Below are 16391 nucleotides of genomic sequence, written 5' to 3'. Positions count from 1 at the left end.
TCAAAGGAAGGAATTGAGCACGAAGTTTTTGTTCCATGTGCTCTCAATGCTCAATCGGGGCACGACCCTGATGTCTGTGCATTTGCTTGAGTTGTCGCCACTAGACTGCAACTCGACCCTTTAATTTGAGAGAAATTAATCCCACACGTCGATCCTCAGAGACTTCCTTAAATTCAAAGATTTTGCAGACTTCGCTAACCCAATCTAGGAATTCTTCAGGAGTTCCAGTTTCCTTGAATTCTGGGATATCAAAATGCAAGCCCGAATCCCAATGGGATCTTCTAGGCTATAAGTTATCTCTCCTCTCTGGACTTCGTCGGTGTGACTCAAAGTCATCATCAGAATCATATGAATGAGTCTCATGTATTCTTCGAGAACTGTGTGGACTCCGCTCAGCTTGTCGTTCATTAACTCTAGCATTTTCAACCATTTGACAAGTTAAATCTTCAACTCAACGATTAGCCTTGGTGAGTTATCTTTGCAAATCTCGCACCTCATAACAATGATCACGTTCATTGTTTCCTCTATTAAAGCTATTTTGACCTCAACCGCCCATTCGACCGGCCATAGTGAATGGTTCCTAAAAAAAATTTTGGCCCCCATAACATCGAGAATTGTGTCAGATTGAAAATTTTGGCAACCCTCGCTCTGATACCAAAATGATGCAATAACTCGATATAGACTCGGTATGCACTGATCCAAGATCCAAATCGATCTTGACATGCGTAGAAGCTTATACGATAATGAGTCCGAACATGACTCTGGGAAAATAAAATTTCAGGACTCGTACACTCTGTTTCGATAGATGCGGTTCAAATAAAAGTTGTGTGCAACTCACACAGATTTTCAAAAAATCCATAAACACTGGATTCAAATCAGCGGTGTTCGTTCTACGGACTCGAAACTGGGAATGACAAACAAGGTTATGACAGACTTCTGAATTCTGCGGACAGTCCGTTCAACAAGGTTTTTTGACCCTGCAAATAGTAGAGTTTGCGAAAACTCCCAACTGAGAAATTGAAGGTCAGATCCAGACCTTTCCAACGAACTAAAATTCAAAATTTTCTGAGTTTTCTACAAGGCACTATGAATTTAAAATTTTCACTATTCAATAGCAGCAAAGATTTATATTTTTGAGGTACTTAAACGAAAAATCAATTAAAATTCAAAACATGAAAATTGTAGATCTGGATTCTAGCTTTCCACAGAATCAAACAAAATGAACTTTCATGCAGGGAATCTCCAAATAACGAAAAAATACTGAACACCACTAGGAGTATTTTGAAACAAACAAGAGAGTAGATTTTTGTCAGTCCGAGACTTTGACAGTATTTTTCAGGAACTTAAACGGTCGATTCTCGAAATGCATCAACTACAAAGTTGTAGGAAAATATTATAGCTTTCTGGGAAGCTAAAGAACGCAAGAATCCGACTAGTATCGAGGCTGATACATGCGATTCTTCAGATTGTCCCAGATAACTCGGGGACAATTACCTCGTTTCTTAATAGAAAACGGGTTAAACAATATTACAACGAACAAAATAGTTTGTGAGCAGCGGAGACATTCAATAACATCAATACCTCAGAAATTTTATACCAACAACAACAAAAGATTTACTTGAAGCCTACAAACAGCAAACAACAAGAAATATAGAAGATAACAATGGTACGTAAACAATGAACCAACGATTTTATCCGGAAGATGGTTGCAAAGGGATGTCGTCGGGAAGCAGCCGACACCAAATGGATATTCTCGATAGTAGGTTGAACAACCTTCTTCGAAGACCAGCAATCACGAACCAAAGGCTTTCTCAAGGTCTCAAGGTCGATTTTTCTCACAAATCACCTTGACTCCAAAACAAGCTTGAATCTTCTCTCACTCAAAACGTTTTTCCCTCAAGAACCAGCCACCAAAACATAATTTTTTCTCTCTCTAGAACCAGCCACACACAAAAAACGAAAATGAAGAAGCTTCTCCCTCCCCTTGGTCGACCTCCATACATTAAAAGGTTTGGGGCTTGGGAAAGGGCCACATTAAAGAGCCCAAATGGCCTTCCCAAGCCATGCTCTAAAAATGAGCTTGACTAGCCTATTTTTGGCCATGAGCATTAACAAGGGCCAACAACTATTTTTGACTTGGAATAGTCAAAACTTATTTTGAACAAGACCCAAATTGGTTGACCCTAAAGTGGCACCAACTAGGGCTTCACTAAGATGGATCGAGATCCATATCTGGATCGTGAATTGAATCCTGCACCAAAAACACATTAAAAAAATGCAAATGCGAAAAAAAAAACTACACATGTTCCCTATACACCCTCTAGTACCACAAAACAATCCTATAGGGTACTAGAATTATCCGGATTCGTAGAATCCGGCTCTTAAAAAAATATAAAAAAAAAAATTACATGAAATAAATATTGTCGATACAAAATCTAAAAATATGATTCCGCGAAGATACAATGAAATTGAAACAACAAAAGAAGGAGCACGTCGAGCATCGACTAAATGGAAGATCCACTAGGGCAAGGAACATCCTGCAAGCATGTGGATCGTCTTGGGTAGCGATGCCCGAATCGAGTCTGGAGAGTTGGATTGGGATCCAACTCCGCTTCTGAACTCTGAATCTCTGGATGCTCTGCATCACTTACTCTATGTGCTGATGATTGTAAATGGTCTCTTACCCCCTTCACTGCCCATCTTCTATGGTTACTTGTAGACCTTGGTCATGGGGTCGTCTATGGGTGTGAAGCTAGATTATGTCAATGTTTGCTTATGGAGAAGGAATTCGATTGATTAAATTGACTAAGAAAGTGTCTCTGGCCATAGTTGATAATCTTGAGATGCAATCAAAATGTGAGAAGGATTGGTTTGTTTTATGATAAATGATTGTAGAAAATGCCTCACAGCTTGCCGAAATCCTTTCTATGTTTAATATTTTGATTCCGGACTTTTTTAAGGCATTTTTGCTCTTTTACAAAATACAGCACGTGCCTTATAACTTGCTGGAATCCTTCCCATGTCCAAAATTAGATATGTTTGTCTCTTTAAGCTTGGGTCCAACAATATATGGGCCGGTTGCAATTTGGATGTAGGTTAGAACTCCAAACCATTTGCATTCTTTGATGTCAAAAAAAATGCATAGTTGCCCACAAGGGCTCCAGTCGTCTGGTCAGGTCAATAAGGCGTAGCTAGGTGTAGCCCAGTCCTGCCTCCCGAAGCAGTTAAAAAAAAAAAATTTAGAAGCCCAGTCCTAGCCCAGCCCTGATTCCATATGAAATAGATTTTTATCCATTTTTGTAGCCCAGCCCTGACTGCAGCAAATAGTTTGATTTGTCCATATGAAATAGATTTTTATTAATAATTGTAGCCATTTTTTATTTTATCTCAAAAAAAAAAAAAACGGGGGCGCTGCCCCCGAACCCCCGACTATCGCACAAATAATTTTTTTTTGCTACGCACAAATAAATTTTTTTTGCTATACCCCTGTTTGCCCCCCCCCCCCTCACATGAATCCTAGCTACGCCCCTGTCATCAAGTTGACTCCTACGTCACACATTCAAAACCCACTGGTGGGTGTCTCTTACAGCAAAGTCAAAGCTGGGTGTACTCCCCAACAGGATGATGGTCAATGCATGAAGCAAGGATCGAAATATTATACCAATGGGCTCTGCTTGTCTGGTAGGAGCAGCTAGTGCACGTCACCTTATGTTGGGACATTGCATGTTCAAAACCCAATGGTATAGTTGTATAACTGTTAGGTTTTTGCCTAACCCCAGCTTGCCTATCAAAAAAAAAGATTGAATGTTTTTAAAATAGTTGGATGTACCAAGCATGAAGTATTTAGGCAGCATAAGGGAAAGAGAGTAAGAAACAACGATGCAAACTGGTAAGAAAAGAGATAAAAATATGGTTTTATTTAAAATGAGTTTAAGCTTTTCTTGTAAAAAAATCACTGTACATGTAAATTTTATAGTGAAAATATATATTAAAAAACATTTTTAATATAAAAAGACATTTCTATTAGGAAAGTTCATCTTAGTTTAAAGAAGACAGTTGTCCATTTTTATTTTGGAAGTGGGCTTCTCATAAAGCTTTGGAAGCATAAAGTATGCATATATTTTCTCTCTCCTTGTAAGTGAGCTTCAAGGTGTTAAGAAGCATCCAATAACCACGGATTCGGATCCACAATTGCATTCTTTTGCATATTTTCAGCCAGATTTGGGTCTGTGTAACCCCTAAAGTAAGACCCAGTATTAGTTTTAGGTCAGATCTCAACCAACTTTCTGTTTATATGCAAAATGTTTGCCCATTTGAATGTAAAACCCATTAAAATGTCTATACTGATCCAAAATTTGAATCCAATAAGAATCCAATCATATAAGTCCACACACATTAGATATGGAAAACAATGTATGATACAAATCAGAGGTCTGATCCATAGTTACCGGAAGTCCCTCCCTAAGGGGGGAAGTGTGCTGTCCACTCGCTTCTCGCACATTTTTTACTCGCCTCTCTTTGGTTTCCCCTCCGCTTTCTCTTTTTTTATGATATTATTTATTTTTTTGCTTTGGCCTTGCTTCTCTTTTGTCTCTTCCTTTTTTTACACAATTTTTGTTTCACTTCTCATGCTTTCACAACCTCTTTTTTACACAATTTTTGTTTAACTTGTCACATGCTTCCACAAACGCTTCCAAAATGAATCTTGCTTCACGCTTCACGCTTCACGCTTCACGCTTCATGCTAATTTTTTTACACTCGCTTCCCACTTTCACTTTACGCACCGCTTCCCCTATCCATTTAGCTTCCTGGTAAATATGATCTGACCAGTTTGAAACCAATTCAAAATTTTCATATGGCAATACTGGACCAATTAAATAATATTAATAATAATAACTGAGAACATGTATTTTGCATAGGGGTTAGTATTTAGTGTCAGAAGCTTTATCAACTTAATCCGACCACATACATGTGTTCAACATGGTTTGTTTCTTCAGGACAAAACCTTGAGTCATGTTATTTAGATCTAAAAATATGATTTTTTAAGTAGTGAAAATTTAGTGCATCATGGGCCGTTGATTTTTTCAGAATCACAATTCAAAACTTATAATTTACTAAAACCTTGCATATCACATCGCCCAATCTATTAAAAAAAGAAAAACTTAAAACTAAGAAAAAAATGTGATTTATACTCGGTAAGTTTTGTGCCTTCAACAACACCATATGTTAACCCTTTATATGGTAATTATTAACAAGCACAAACAGATTGGATTTAACCCAAAATCGAATCTAGATCCATCAAAATGTGAATCCAAATCCTAATTTCAACCCCAATAAAAGTCCATCATATAAGTCCTCTTTTCAGCGGAAAACACTTTTTGAGTTCTATTTCAGATCCATATCCGGAAAAATAATGTCACGAAGTTGGATCTAACGTCCGACCCGATCTGATTCATTTCCGCCCCTCGTCCATAATCCATAATCCATATCCCTTTTCCCTCTTTCCTCGGTCATTTAACAAATTACTCATGAGCAATTTCGTAAATTCGTTCTAACCCGCAACTACATAAAACCAGAAACCCTAATAACTCATTTCTCCTTCCAAACCCGAGAGAGAGAGGGAAAGATGGTGAAGTTTCTGAAGCAGAACAAGGCGGTGATCGTTCTCCAGGGCCGGTTCGCCGGCCGGAAGGCGGTGATCATCCGGCCGTTCGACGACGGGACGCGAGACCGTCCCTATGGCCATTGCCTCGTCGCCGGCCTCATCAAGTACCCTAAGAAGGTCATCCGCAAGGACTCCGCCAAGAAGACGGCCAAGAAGTCCCGCGTCAAGGTCTTCATAAAGCTCGTGAACTACAACCACATCATGCCCACCCGCTACACCCTCGACGTCGACCTCAAGGACGTCATCACCCTCGACGCCCTGCAATCTCGCGACAAGAAGGTCGCCGCCGCGAAGGAGGCGAAGGCGAGGTTCGAGGAGCGGTTCAAGTCCGGCAAGAACCGGTGGTTCTTCACCAAGCTCCGTTTCTGAAGGCGGAAAGTCTCTCCTCGTCCCGCTCTTTTGCGCTTTCATTCTCTTCATGTTTTTTTGTGGTGGGATTTTGGATCGATTATGAGCTGCGATGAATGTTTTTGATCTTTTGATTGTTCGTAATCAGGGTTTAAAGTTTCGTATTTTGGTTTTTAATAGTGTTCTTATCGGATATGATGGTATCTAGAGAGTTTTAGTATGTGTACTTCGTTATTTGTTCAATCAAACCCCAGATTTGTAGGCACCTTTGCTGCTTTCTTATATGTTTTTGGATTTTTGCTATTTTTCTCGGCTATGGATCGGTAAATTGTTACGATGAGCATTTGGATCTTTTGATTATTCGTCATTATGGTTTGGTTCTTACTTTTCCATTTTTATAGCGTTCTTATGGAATGTCATGAGATCTAGAGGTTTCTGTTAGTTGTATTGCGTTACTTGTTCAATTGAAACCTAGATTTTAGTTGGTTTTTTTATGGTGTTTACTATTAGGACGAGAATCAGGGCAATTGAGGATGATTTGTGGGGAAAGAAATGGTCTCAACGTTTGATACTCTTGATGCGCTGGGGTAGGGCCGAGTTTAGGCTGGTGTGTCATGCCATTCTGATGATTTGGTGGTCATTCAGAGTTCAAAATTGTGTATCTGAACCCGGTGTGGAATTAAACTGAGTGGCCTCCTGAGATCTGACCTCTACATTTCGTTGTTCATCAAAGAAAATTAAATCCATAAGATTGTGGTTTTATTGGCTAGCTAATTGTATGTAATTTGCATATGCTGCATTATTTTTTTTCCATCTCTGCTAGTGCTTGCTATCTGGTCAAAGTCTATTGTCCAAAAATAATAATTCTGAATAACAAATGCAATATGGGTACTTATCATGCTATTCTAAGGTATTGTGGATTATATGTAATTTTGTGGTGCTTTTTTGTAGTTAGGAACTAGGTAGGGTCCCTTTATCTTTCAGCGCTAAAGGTTTGGCACTCGAGGTCTCATCAATTTGTGTGTATTTGTGCCACACATTGCTTGAAAGTGTGTCTCTGATTTCCTCTTCTTCCCCTTCATTCTGTATTGAATACAATACCTAGAATTATGGCATCGTAATGGAAAATGGTTTGATAAGGGGTGTTTCTGATGAAAGAGGAGGGTAAAAGATGGAAATCTATGGAAGGATGATGAATATTTTGCATGTGGGTTTGTCTTTTGGAGGCACTTTGTGGTGCATCAATTGTAGAATTGTTGGCCATCCTCAGAAAAATGTTGATTTTTATGGAAAATGTCTGGTATTGCAATTGTAGAATGGTAGCCTATTCTCTCAAATACATTGTTGAAGTGATGGAGAATGGTTTAATGGGGGCATAAGTAATGAAAGAGGAAATTGCTTCTTGTGTTGATGATTGTATCTCCAAATTACAACAAATGGAATTAGACCACAAAAGAAAAAGGATTATTCAAGACTTAACATATAAGTGGAGGGACGGTGAGAATTGAGACTGAATCAGGAGCTCAAAAACTCTGTTGAGATACGTGACAATAAAAAAGGCTCCTTTAGTGAGAAATATATGAAGCATATTGAATGTTTGATGGATATGATACTGTGCCTTGCCCATTAGAGGCACTTGTAGATGTAGACTACATAGATCTTGCAATCAACATGCTAATGCAGCAGAGTTGCTTTGTAGCTAAAACTTTTGTTCTGCTAATTTCTTGAGGAACCTTGCTTTCGTTATGTTCTTCCATCCATGTAGACTTATTGGTTCGATTAACGTATATATTTTCAGCTTCTTTTGCAGTTTACTTTGTAGCTCGAGGAATTCTAAGAATGTGTTTGCACTAAATTGGGACCGAATATATGGTCTGTTGATGCCTCTCCGCGCTTCAGTTATTATCGATAGATTAATGCTTACTTTCACGAGTCTGGCATACTGATTGCGACTAGTTAGACTTCATGTGCCAGGTTTTCTATGCCTTTAAGGTCAGTAAGGGGAAATTGTTGTGTTCTTCTGATGCAGTATGGTTGCTTTCTTGATGTGCATGGTTACTCATATCTCGCTGTGTCAACTATGATCCAAACCAGAAGGGATAGTTACATCGCGGAAAAGAATCCAGTTTCTACAATGTGTATATTGAGTAGCAATGATTCAGCAAGATGGTTATGAAATTTTGAGTTGCATGCGATTTTTCTCCTTGTTATCTTGTTTAACTTTATTTGGCTTGGGGTGAAGTTGTTTTAGAGAGAGTTTTATTAATTTTGATGACTGGTTTTTGGGTTGGAAAACCTTGCATTCACACTCATCTTATGAAATGTGGGGAGGATGCAGTTGGAAAACATTTCAGAAATTGTTATACTTGGGCAGAATGAAAGAGATTGAGTAGATATAAGTCAGAAATTGTTATACTTGGGCAGAATGAAAGAGATTGAGTAGATATAAGTCAGAAAAGGTGGATGAGCTTGGTGTGATGAGAAGAAAATAACTCAAGATTATAGTTGGGATGAGTTAGTTTTCTACATGCATGCTACATATTGGTTTAGAGTGCTTAGTTCTTGGAATGTGTTTAGGAAAATTGTCAAATGCATGGTGTAACTTCAATTTGGTAATTATCTGCTATTCTACTACAGTGCTAAAGTGGTGGAAGTCTTCACCTCCTTGTTCTGATTTCTTCCACAGATTGGGGTTTTGCCAAACTGGGAACGCTATCAGTGCCACCGTCTTAAAGCTGAAAAACCTGTTCAACTTTCCATGTTTTCCTAATTAGAATGCACCGTTTCAACAATATCTAAATGCTCCAAACGGCTGTCTTCTCCATTGCTGGAGTTGGGTCTTGCCAAGTTTAAGTAAATCTTATGCAATCTGTGATACAAACCCATGCAAAACAAAAGCTTGTGTACATATTAAGCCTTTGCTTAGCTTTCGTTGATTTGAAGATAGCTCAGATGATAATGGAATAATCTGTGGCTCCCTGATTGCGACTATATGAATTTTACTGTTTGTTTTTTTCGGTGTATCGACCAGGACGTGTAGCCCCTGCAGGGTCGCCCAGTTGGTTAGGGTGAGAGTCTGGATGTCTGGAAGCACTGGATCTCACGAGTTTGATTCTTCCTGGGATTAAATTTGCAGGAAGTATGGCAGCATTGAGGGGCTCGTCCAGTAGCTCCGGTTTACCAATATAGCGTGGTCTAATTAGGGTTTGATCCTGGTGAGTTGGTCGTTTGAAGGCCTGAATCAATTTGCCCTATGTGAGCCAACTGAAGTGTCAGCTGGTTTAGGGTTGTAGTTCTTAATGGCCAAAATGGGGCCGCTTGATTGTTTTGCGAGTCCCCAACGCATTAAGATTCATGTGGGCATGGGTGAAATACCAAGGGGCTTTTCAGTGTTAAAACTTTAAACGAAAAATGACCCTATTGTCTTTGCAAGATGACATGTTTTTCCAAATGAAATGCCCCACAGTGTGCATTATGTCCTCGTGCTCACAATCACGGATGCCCCGCTTTTTTAAGACATTTTAGCTTTTTGTGCTACGGAGTATCCCGAGGTTCGAGCGCTATTATGCGAATGTTCTCACGTCACTCAAAGTTATTTTTTTAATTTGACAAAACAAAATCCCAAACCCCAATCTCACTAGTTATTTGTATGAGTTTGAGGATACTTACGATGGACTGACAATCTTAATATTAAATATCAATAAGCTGTTAACATGAATTTTCTGTATTCACTGTTTACCTGTCATAAAAATTGAACATGATCTGCTACCCAGTTATAGGTCCATGAATGAATTACTAATTATTTTATACAAATGAGATTTGCATAGTACCTTGGGTATGTTGTATATATATATATTGCCGCACATTTGCGAACCTCCTTGACATATATATGATATTCATCACACATTTGCGAATGTCATCACACATTTGCAGACCTCTTTGATATTCAATTACTTGAACAAATGAATATCATAATATACACCTCATTTGCGGAGTTTACTTAAAGAAGATTCTCATGATAGCGTGGGAATGTCAATATATATATATATATATATATGTATATATATATATCACATTTGCAAACCTTCTTGACAATCAATTACTTAAAAGAAGATTTGCTTGGTAACTCGTGAATGATGAGCTAATGTGATTGCACCTGATCTCATCACCTAAAAGTGTAGGCTGCACCTGATTGACTTTCATCTTTGTATAAGGCCTGTTATGGCAGAACAGTGAGATTGGGCCCAGCAGAGAGATGGAGGGCAGTAAAGTTCAGTAGGCACACTTTTGGTGTGCAATGTGATTGCACCTGATCCACACTCGATATCAACTCTGTCAAGAGATCCATGCATTTATGTTTGTAGAACCATGGCTTTAGTGTCTCGTGCCAGATCAGGCCCTCGGATCTCAATTCTCAAGCAATCAAACGCCCTCTTTGGGGCCCAGTGTCTAGGAGACAAGACACGTCACGTGACTCGTTTATATTTCTTAATAAATATTTTGTACTTTGTTATCAACAGATATGTGTTACACGTTAAAATTATTAAAATTATTTTTATATATTAAAAACTTAAAAAATATATGCCCTCATGTCTTTCTTTTTTTAAAAAAAAAATAGGCAAGCTGGGTTAATTAGACCCCCACCAGTTATTCAACGTACCATTGGGTTTTGAACGGTCCCAACACAGCTCCTCCAACCAAGCGGAGCCCCCGTATCTCCATAAAAATCACATATTTGAACGAATCCATATCCACATTACAGCCCAGACCCAAGAGCAAGAGAGAGAGGTTCTTACTGCCCCTACTGGATCTGGACCTTAGCAGGATCCGAATTGTCAGACCCCCTATCTAGTCACAGTGCACCCGGCCTATCACCTAAGATCTGTGTGGGTCCATCACATTGACACATATCCAGTGGGATTATCCATCTGGGAAGAAAATATCCTCAAAAGAGTTCACGACCCGCTTACACCTATCCACTTGGATTTTGTGCTATAAATTTTGTGGTGATATACAGAATAGTGACATTCCTGCAGAAGGACGAGAGAGAGAGAGAGCTCAACTTTGGAGGAAAACAAAAGAAAAATATGATGGTGATATCTTCCTCTCTCTTGCTTCCCTCCCCTTCTCTCTCTGTAATCTCACCACCACCTCCTTCCTTATCTTCCACCAACTCCCTCTTCTTCAGCAATGACAGAAGCGTCTTCATGAAGAAGAGCGCCACTCTGGCTTTACACAGAAGAAACGGTGGCCGGAACGGTCTTGATTGCCAATGCTTGTTTGGGCTCGGAGTCCCCGAGCTCGCCGTCATCGCCGGTGTCGCGGCACTCGTCTTCGGACCCAAGAAGCTGCCGGAGATCGGCCGGAGTATAGGGAAAACTGTGAGGAGCTTCCAGCAGGTGGGTTTTCTATGATCTGTTGTGGTTGGTTGGTTAGTAGATGTTAATTGTTATACAAAGTTCATTTTTCTTGTCACCCAAGTGCATTTTCATCTCTAACTCTGCAGGAAAAAAGATGGGTTTTGTTGTTTTTTTATTCATTTAACCAAGAATGAGAGAGATTCATTGTGTTGTATGGTTGGCGCATTTTTTTGTTGGGTGAGATTTTCATGCCTGCGATGATATCCTACAATTAGTCTTTTTATATGTATGTATTTGTTTCCTTTTAACATTTTTATAGGGCTTATCTAAATAGGTATTCACAAAGGCCTTCGAATAAACATGATTTTCAGTTTTTTTTAGCCCAATGACAATTATTTCCTTTACATCTATCTCTGTTGAAAGAATTTTGCCGAGTTTTTTATATAATATCTGAACCAGTTAAATGAATATGTTATTTCCCCTTCCCAATGGTGGGATATAACTTATAATTCAAAGATGTAGTGGCATCTAATTATACTCGCTGATGACAAGTTGAAGAACCTATATTTCAAAAGAAAAAAATAGCCGTTAGAATGACCAAACATAGTTGTGACCACTTGGGCGTGAGCTATGGTGCTGTTGAGAGTCATCTCCAACTCCCCACCTATCAAGAGGGGCAGAGCCAGCAAATCCGAACAAGTAAACCAAGTCATAACATTGACTAAACCTGTGAACTTTGGGAACTTTTGAAATCAACCTAGCATCTGAAGGCTAACCATAGCATGAAACTGGCGAATTGTAAGTTCATTGTAAGATTGTTTTCAGCGAAAGAAACATTGTTGCAGAACATTCCAGTTAAAAATTAATTGATGCCAGAGTTTTACAGTTCAGGATTTAATTGCCCAATCCATTTTCTTTCCTTCAGCAGCAGGGCTGGCTCCAGAGCATCTTCCAATGATTTTCCTCCCCTGTCAGAACCAGTGGAAAGGGCGGAGATCACACACACACACACACACACACACACACACATATATATATATATATATATATATCCACTGTGGTACTGAACCACCACACCTTAAAATAGAAGTCTTGATTCACATAGATCTGATCGCTAAAGCATAAGGAATAGCTTTTGAATTCTGTTTGACATGTTCTATTTACTATTTTCATTTGTTAAAGCTGACTCCAACACGATGGGTTGGTTGATACCACTTATTTTTTATTGAGGGGTAAAATGGTAAATAGTAAGTGGTATCAACCAAACAAAAGGTTTGTAATCCATTAGGTTAAGAAAAAGAAGGTTTATACTATATATGCTTTCTCATTTTTATGGAGGCAAAATTGTTTGTCATGAACCCAGCCAATATACTAAAATTTGTAATCTAATATGTTTACAAGGCAGCAACCTTTTAGTCTCAACTTTCAAGGAAATAAATCTTTAAAAGCAACAATTTTATGGGGAAACACATCTTTAAAATCCATGCTTATGTGGAGGAAAAGGCAATGCAAATCATAATATAAGCTTGAATGCAATTAATAAGATATCAAGCAACCAATGACACACAAAATAAATATCTCACAAGCTATGTCACAGGGACTCGGCCAACTAGGTGCCGCACCCGCGTCGACGCGACGCGATGCGGGTGCGGCACCCGGTGCGGTCAACCTGACCCTGGGTGTGGTCAACGCAGCTAGGGTCATTTATGTCCAACTTTTGGACTTTATATATATATATATATATATATATATATATATATATATATATATAAATTTTTTTTATTTTTGCCGCACCCCTGCATCCAAGTTTTTTGAAAGTGCCGCACCCGCACCCATGTGACATAGCTCACAAGTCGTAACAAGTATTATCCTTCTTGATATAAATGACTTGATGATAGCATCAAGCTACCAATGGCAAAATAAATATCTCACAAGTCATAACCGGTATCATCATAAAAAAATTGGATGAAACTAGAAACAATTTACATATGAAAGGAAATATATTCTTCCTTTTCGATATAAATGACTTGAAAATAGCACATTAAAGGCTCGCACATAACATGCAAATGTATAACAAGACAAGTCTGATCATAAACATTGAAGAAAGAATCACAAGCAAAAAGCTTCAATAGCATCGTCAACAAAGACATTGACAACAATAATATAACATTAACTCCTTTTCGATGTAACTGACTTGATAATAGCACATTAAAGGCTCACACATAACATGCAAATCTATAACAAGACAAATCTGATTATAAACATTGAAAAAAGAATCATAAGTAAAAGGCTTCAATGGCATCATCAGCAAAGGCATTGACAACAATAACTATAACATTCATAACAAATTACTGATAGTAACAACAACAGACAAACCAAAAAGACCATATAAAAGAAACAAAGGATGAACAAATGAAAGATCATTTATTTCAAAACTAAAAAGACAAAATTTGTTTTAACTTTAGCGAGGACAGTTTTGATAGGGTGGACACTGAATTAAGTTAGGGCATGTTCAGGTTGGACTCATGGCGGCCACTAGGCCTAGGTAAAGACCTGATCTTTTGCTAGCCTCTTACGGCTCTTAGAGGGATTTGCATGCAAAAAAAGTGGAAAGCAAAAAGTGCTTTATGGGTTAAAGCAGGCACCACAAGTATAGCACAAAAAGACTTCTCAGTTTCTAGCATTTAGTAGCCATAACTTGGCCCCTTTTAGCAAGGTCATTGCTTGGTGCAACAGTAAAGTACTCGGTCTGTCAGCATGGAAATTGGTGTTTGAATCTTGAGACGTGCCCCTTCATGCAAAAGGTGAAAGGTTAGCACCTTCTCCAGTCTGCCTCTCCCAAACACCCAAAATGCAGGACCACACTCAGTATGACCCTTTAAGGTCACATCTTTTAATCCATGTTTCTTTGCAAAACAAAGAGGAAATAATAGATGGATGATTTGATCATAACAAGCACTTGTGTAAAATGTTTGTTAAGCATCTCTTAATAAGGTAATGAGATGAAGGAGTTGATCAATTTACAATATTTGTTTGTCTTAAAGGTTGATTACGGATTGAAAGATTTATTTTGGGTAGAATGAATAAGTTGAAGACCTTTCTAATAGGAGTGGTATGTTAAACTATTAGTCAATCATGGTGCCACTAAAAGTAAATACCATGCTAAAAAGGGTTCTGGGGAAAAGACCTAAGAACTAGTTGAAGGCCTGTTTTACTTAACTCTGTTATCACCAAACATTGCTTCTACAACCAATGTTAAAAATTTATGTTAAATCTGAGAAAGTTATTTTAGAAGCAAAGCAATTAAAGTAATGTAAATTATGTCAAACACAATTGATTGTGTAATTCTCTACAAGGAAGGAGTAACTTGTGAGATAGCCGGTTAATGCAATATGAATTACAATGGAATAAGTCAAACTCACAAATAAACAACAAGAAACACTTCAAGTTTAGGATCTAGAACAGTTTCTTGGTACAGTAAGAGACAACAAACAATATCCGAAATGCTTACAACCTTGTTGTGCAAGATGGTTGAAAGGCCTCATTGACCTGAAGTGATTTAGAAGGATGATTCTATCTCGATGGTGATATCTCATGGTATCCATAACATCACCCTTTTTTTTTTGCCAAATGATAGTTTTATTTTGTTTTTCTTGTTGTCAAGATTACTAAAATTGACAGTTTTTCCTAACCCCCAGTTTCTTCTTCTGTGTTGCTCTCCATATGTGCAGTCACTTGAATGAAGACACATGATCAAGCTGACTTTCCCAAAAGCTCACAACTAGCCCAAATCCTTTGTGGGCCTTGTTTCCTTTGGTAGTTTCAGTTGTGGTTGACAGGGAAGAAAGAAAGTGAACAAATTTTCTTTTGAGAACATGTGAAAATCAACTGTTTGTTTCATCAGTGGAAGCGTAGAAATGAAATAAAATATCTGATTGACATTTTGGTATGTTGACTTACCATAATAATAAAGAATTAGATCCCCATGGATAGAGCTGCTTCTTTCTTGATAGAAGGGCTTCCACTCACCAGCGTAGATTACAACTATAAAAGTGTTCTCTGAACCATGTTGGATAGTAACCCCATTAGACAGCCCTCCAAACCATGTTTGAGAGTGAAAAGCAGGAACACCCTACCCGGAAGAATCTTCTTTTGCCGACTTTCTAAGATAACTCCAAGCTTTGCTAATTTTGAAGCTGCTTTCCACCACTGGCAGACAACTATAAGATCCAGAATAGAGGGTGCTAGTGTGCTACTTTCATAAGCCTTTATCAATCAACTAAGTAGGGACTAGGGTCAGTTCTCATGGCAGCTTAAGAGTGTGTGGGGCTTTTGTGGTTGATGATAATTATTGAACAAAAGATAGATTTTGCAGTTGGATTATACTTAACACTTTCTAAGAATTCAATCCCTCGAGGACAAGTATAAGAAAGTACACCATAATTTCATATGAGAAAGGGTACCACAAGGAGAAATAGATGTGTCTATGACTTTGGAAAATCAAGTAGACATGGATAGAGCAGCTGTTGCTATTCAGCAAATTTTTGTTGTCTACAGAAAGATATAGTTGATTAAAGTGGACACTCTAGTTGAATAAGGATATTGATTTGTCTATTTGATAATAATTTCTGATTATCATTATATTTATTCTTTATACCTTTGCTGATTATAGTCACTGGAGTTTGATAATTTCTTGCAATCTTCGTCGAATTTGTTTTTTCTGGCATTTTAAGCATGTTGCATTATGGCAGGCAGCAAAGGAGTTTGAGTCTGAATTGAAAAAGGACACAGATGATGAAAAAGAATTGTCCACATCAAACTCCTCAACGGTTAGTGAAGATGAGAAACAGGATGTCAAGATCTAGTGAAAAATCACAAACCTTCGACTGCAAGGATTCCAATTTTAGTGACAAATAGACAAATTCTGTACTACTTTTCCTAAAAGAACATGTTCTGAGAATTTGCTCTGTTCTTTTAATGAAAATATATAATATGTTGTGTTCTGTCAAGTTGGGCTA

At 38.2% G+C, this 16391-nt stretch overlaps 2 protein-coding genes across 2 annotated transcripts; both read left to right on the top strand.

The window, feature by feature from the left end:
- The first annotated feature begins 5601 nt into the window (after window positions 1-5601).
- On the top strand, window positions 5602-6293 carry LOC149829214 (large ribosomal subunit protein eL27x). The gene has a single exon (XM_090017974.1). The coding sequence runs from the start codon at window positions 5627-5629 to the stop codon at window positions 6032-6034; it is 408 nt and encodes a 135-aa protein (XP_089874100.1). The 5' UTR covers window positions 5602-5626; the 3' UTR covers window positions 6035-6293.
- Window positions 6294-11027: 4734 nt separating this feature from the next.
- Window positions 11028-16391, top strand: LOC149829213 (sec-independent protein translocase protein TATA, chloroplastic-like). The gene is made up of 2 exons (XM_090017308.1): window positions 11028-11412; window positions 16125-16391. The coding sequence occupies exons 1-2, from the start codon at window positions 11101-11103 to the stop codon at window positions 16236-16238; spliced, it is 426 nt and encodes a 141-aa protein (XP_089873434.1). The 5' UTR covers window positions 11028-11100; the 3' UTR covers window positions 16239-16391.

The sequence above is a fragment of the Nuphar pumila genome, chromosome 9, assembly GCF_984573655.1.
Source record: "Nuphar pumila chromosome 9, dmNupPumi1.hap1.1, whole genome shotgun sequence".
NCBI lineage: Eukaryota > Viridiplantae > Streptophyta > Magnoliopsida > Nymphaeales > Nymphaeaceae > Nuphar > Nuphar pumila.
Note: the sequence above shows the minus strand (reverse complement) of the source record. Positions and strands in the feature narration are given on the sequence as shown.

Excerpts from the sequence above, each read along its gene's own strand:
- LOC149829214 (XM_090017974.1), top strand. The coding sequence starts at position 5,627 with ATGGTGAAGTTTCTGAAGCAGAACAAGGCGGTGATCGTTCTCCAGGGC.
- LOC149829213 (XM_090017308.1), top strand. The coding sequence starts at position 11,101 with ATGATGGTGATATCTTCCTCTCTCTTGCTTCCCTCCCCTTCTCTCTCT. Across the intron at positions 11,413-16,124 it reads CTGTGAGGAGCTTCCAGCAG|GCAGCAAAGGAGTTTGAGTC; the intron begins GTGGGTTTTCTA and ends GCATTATGGCAG.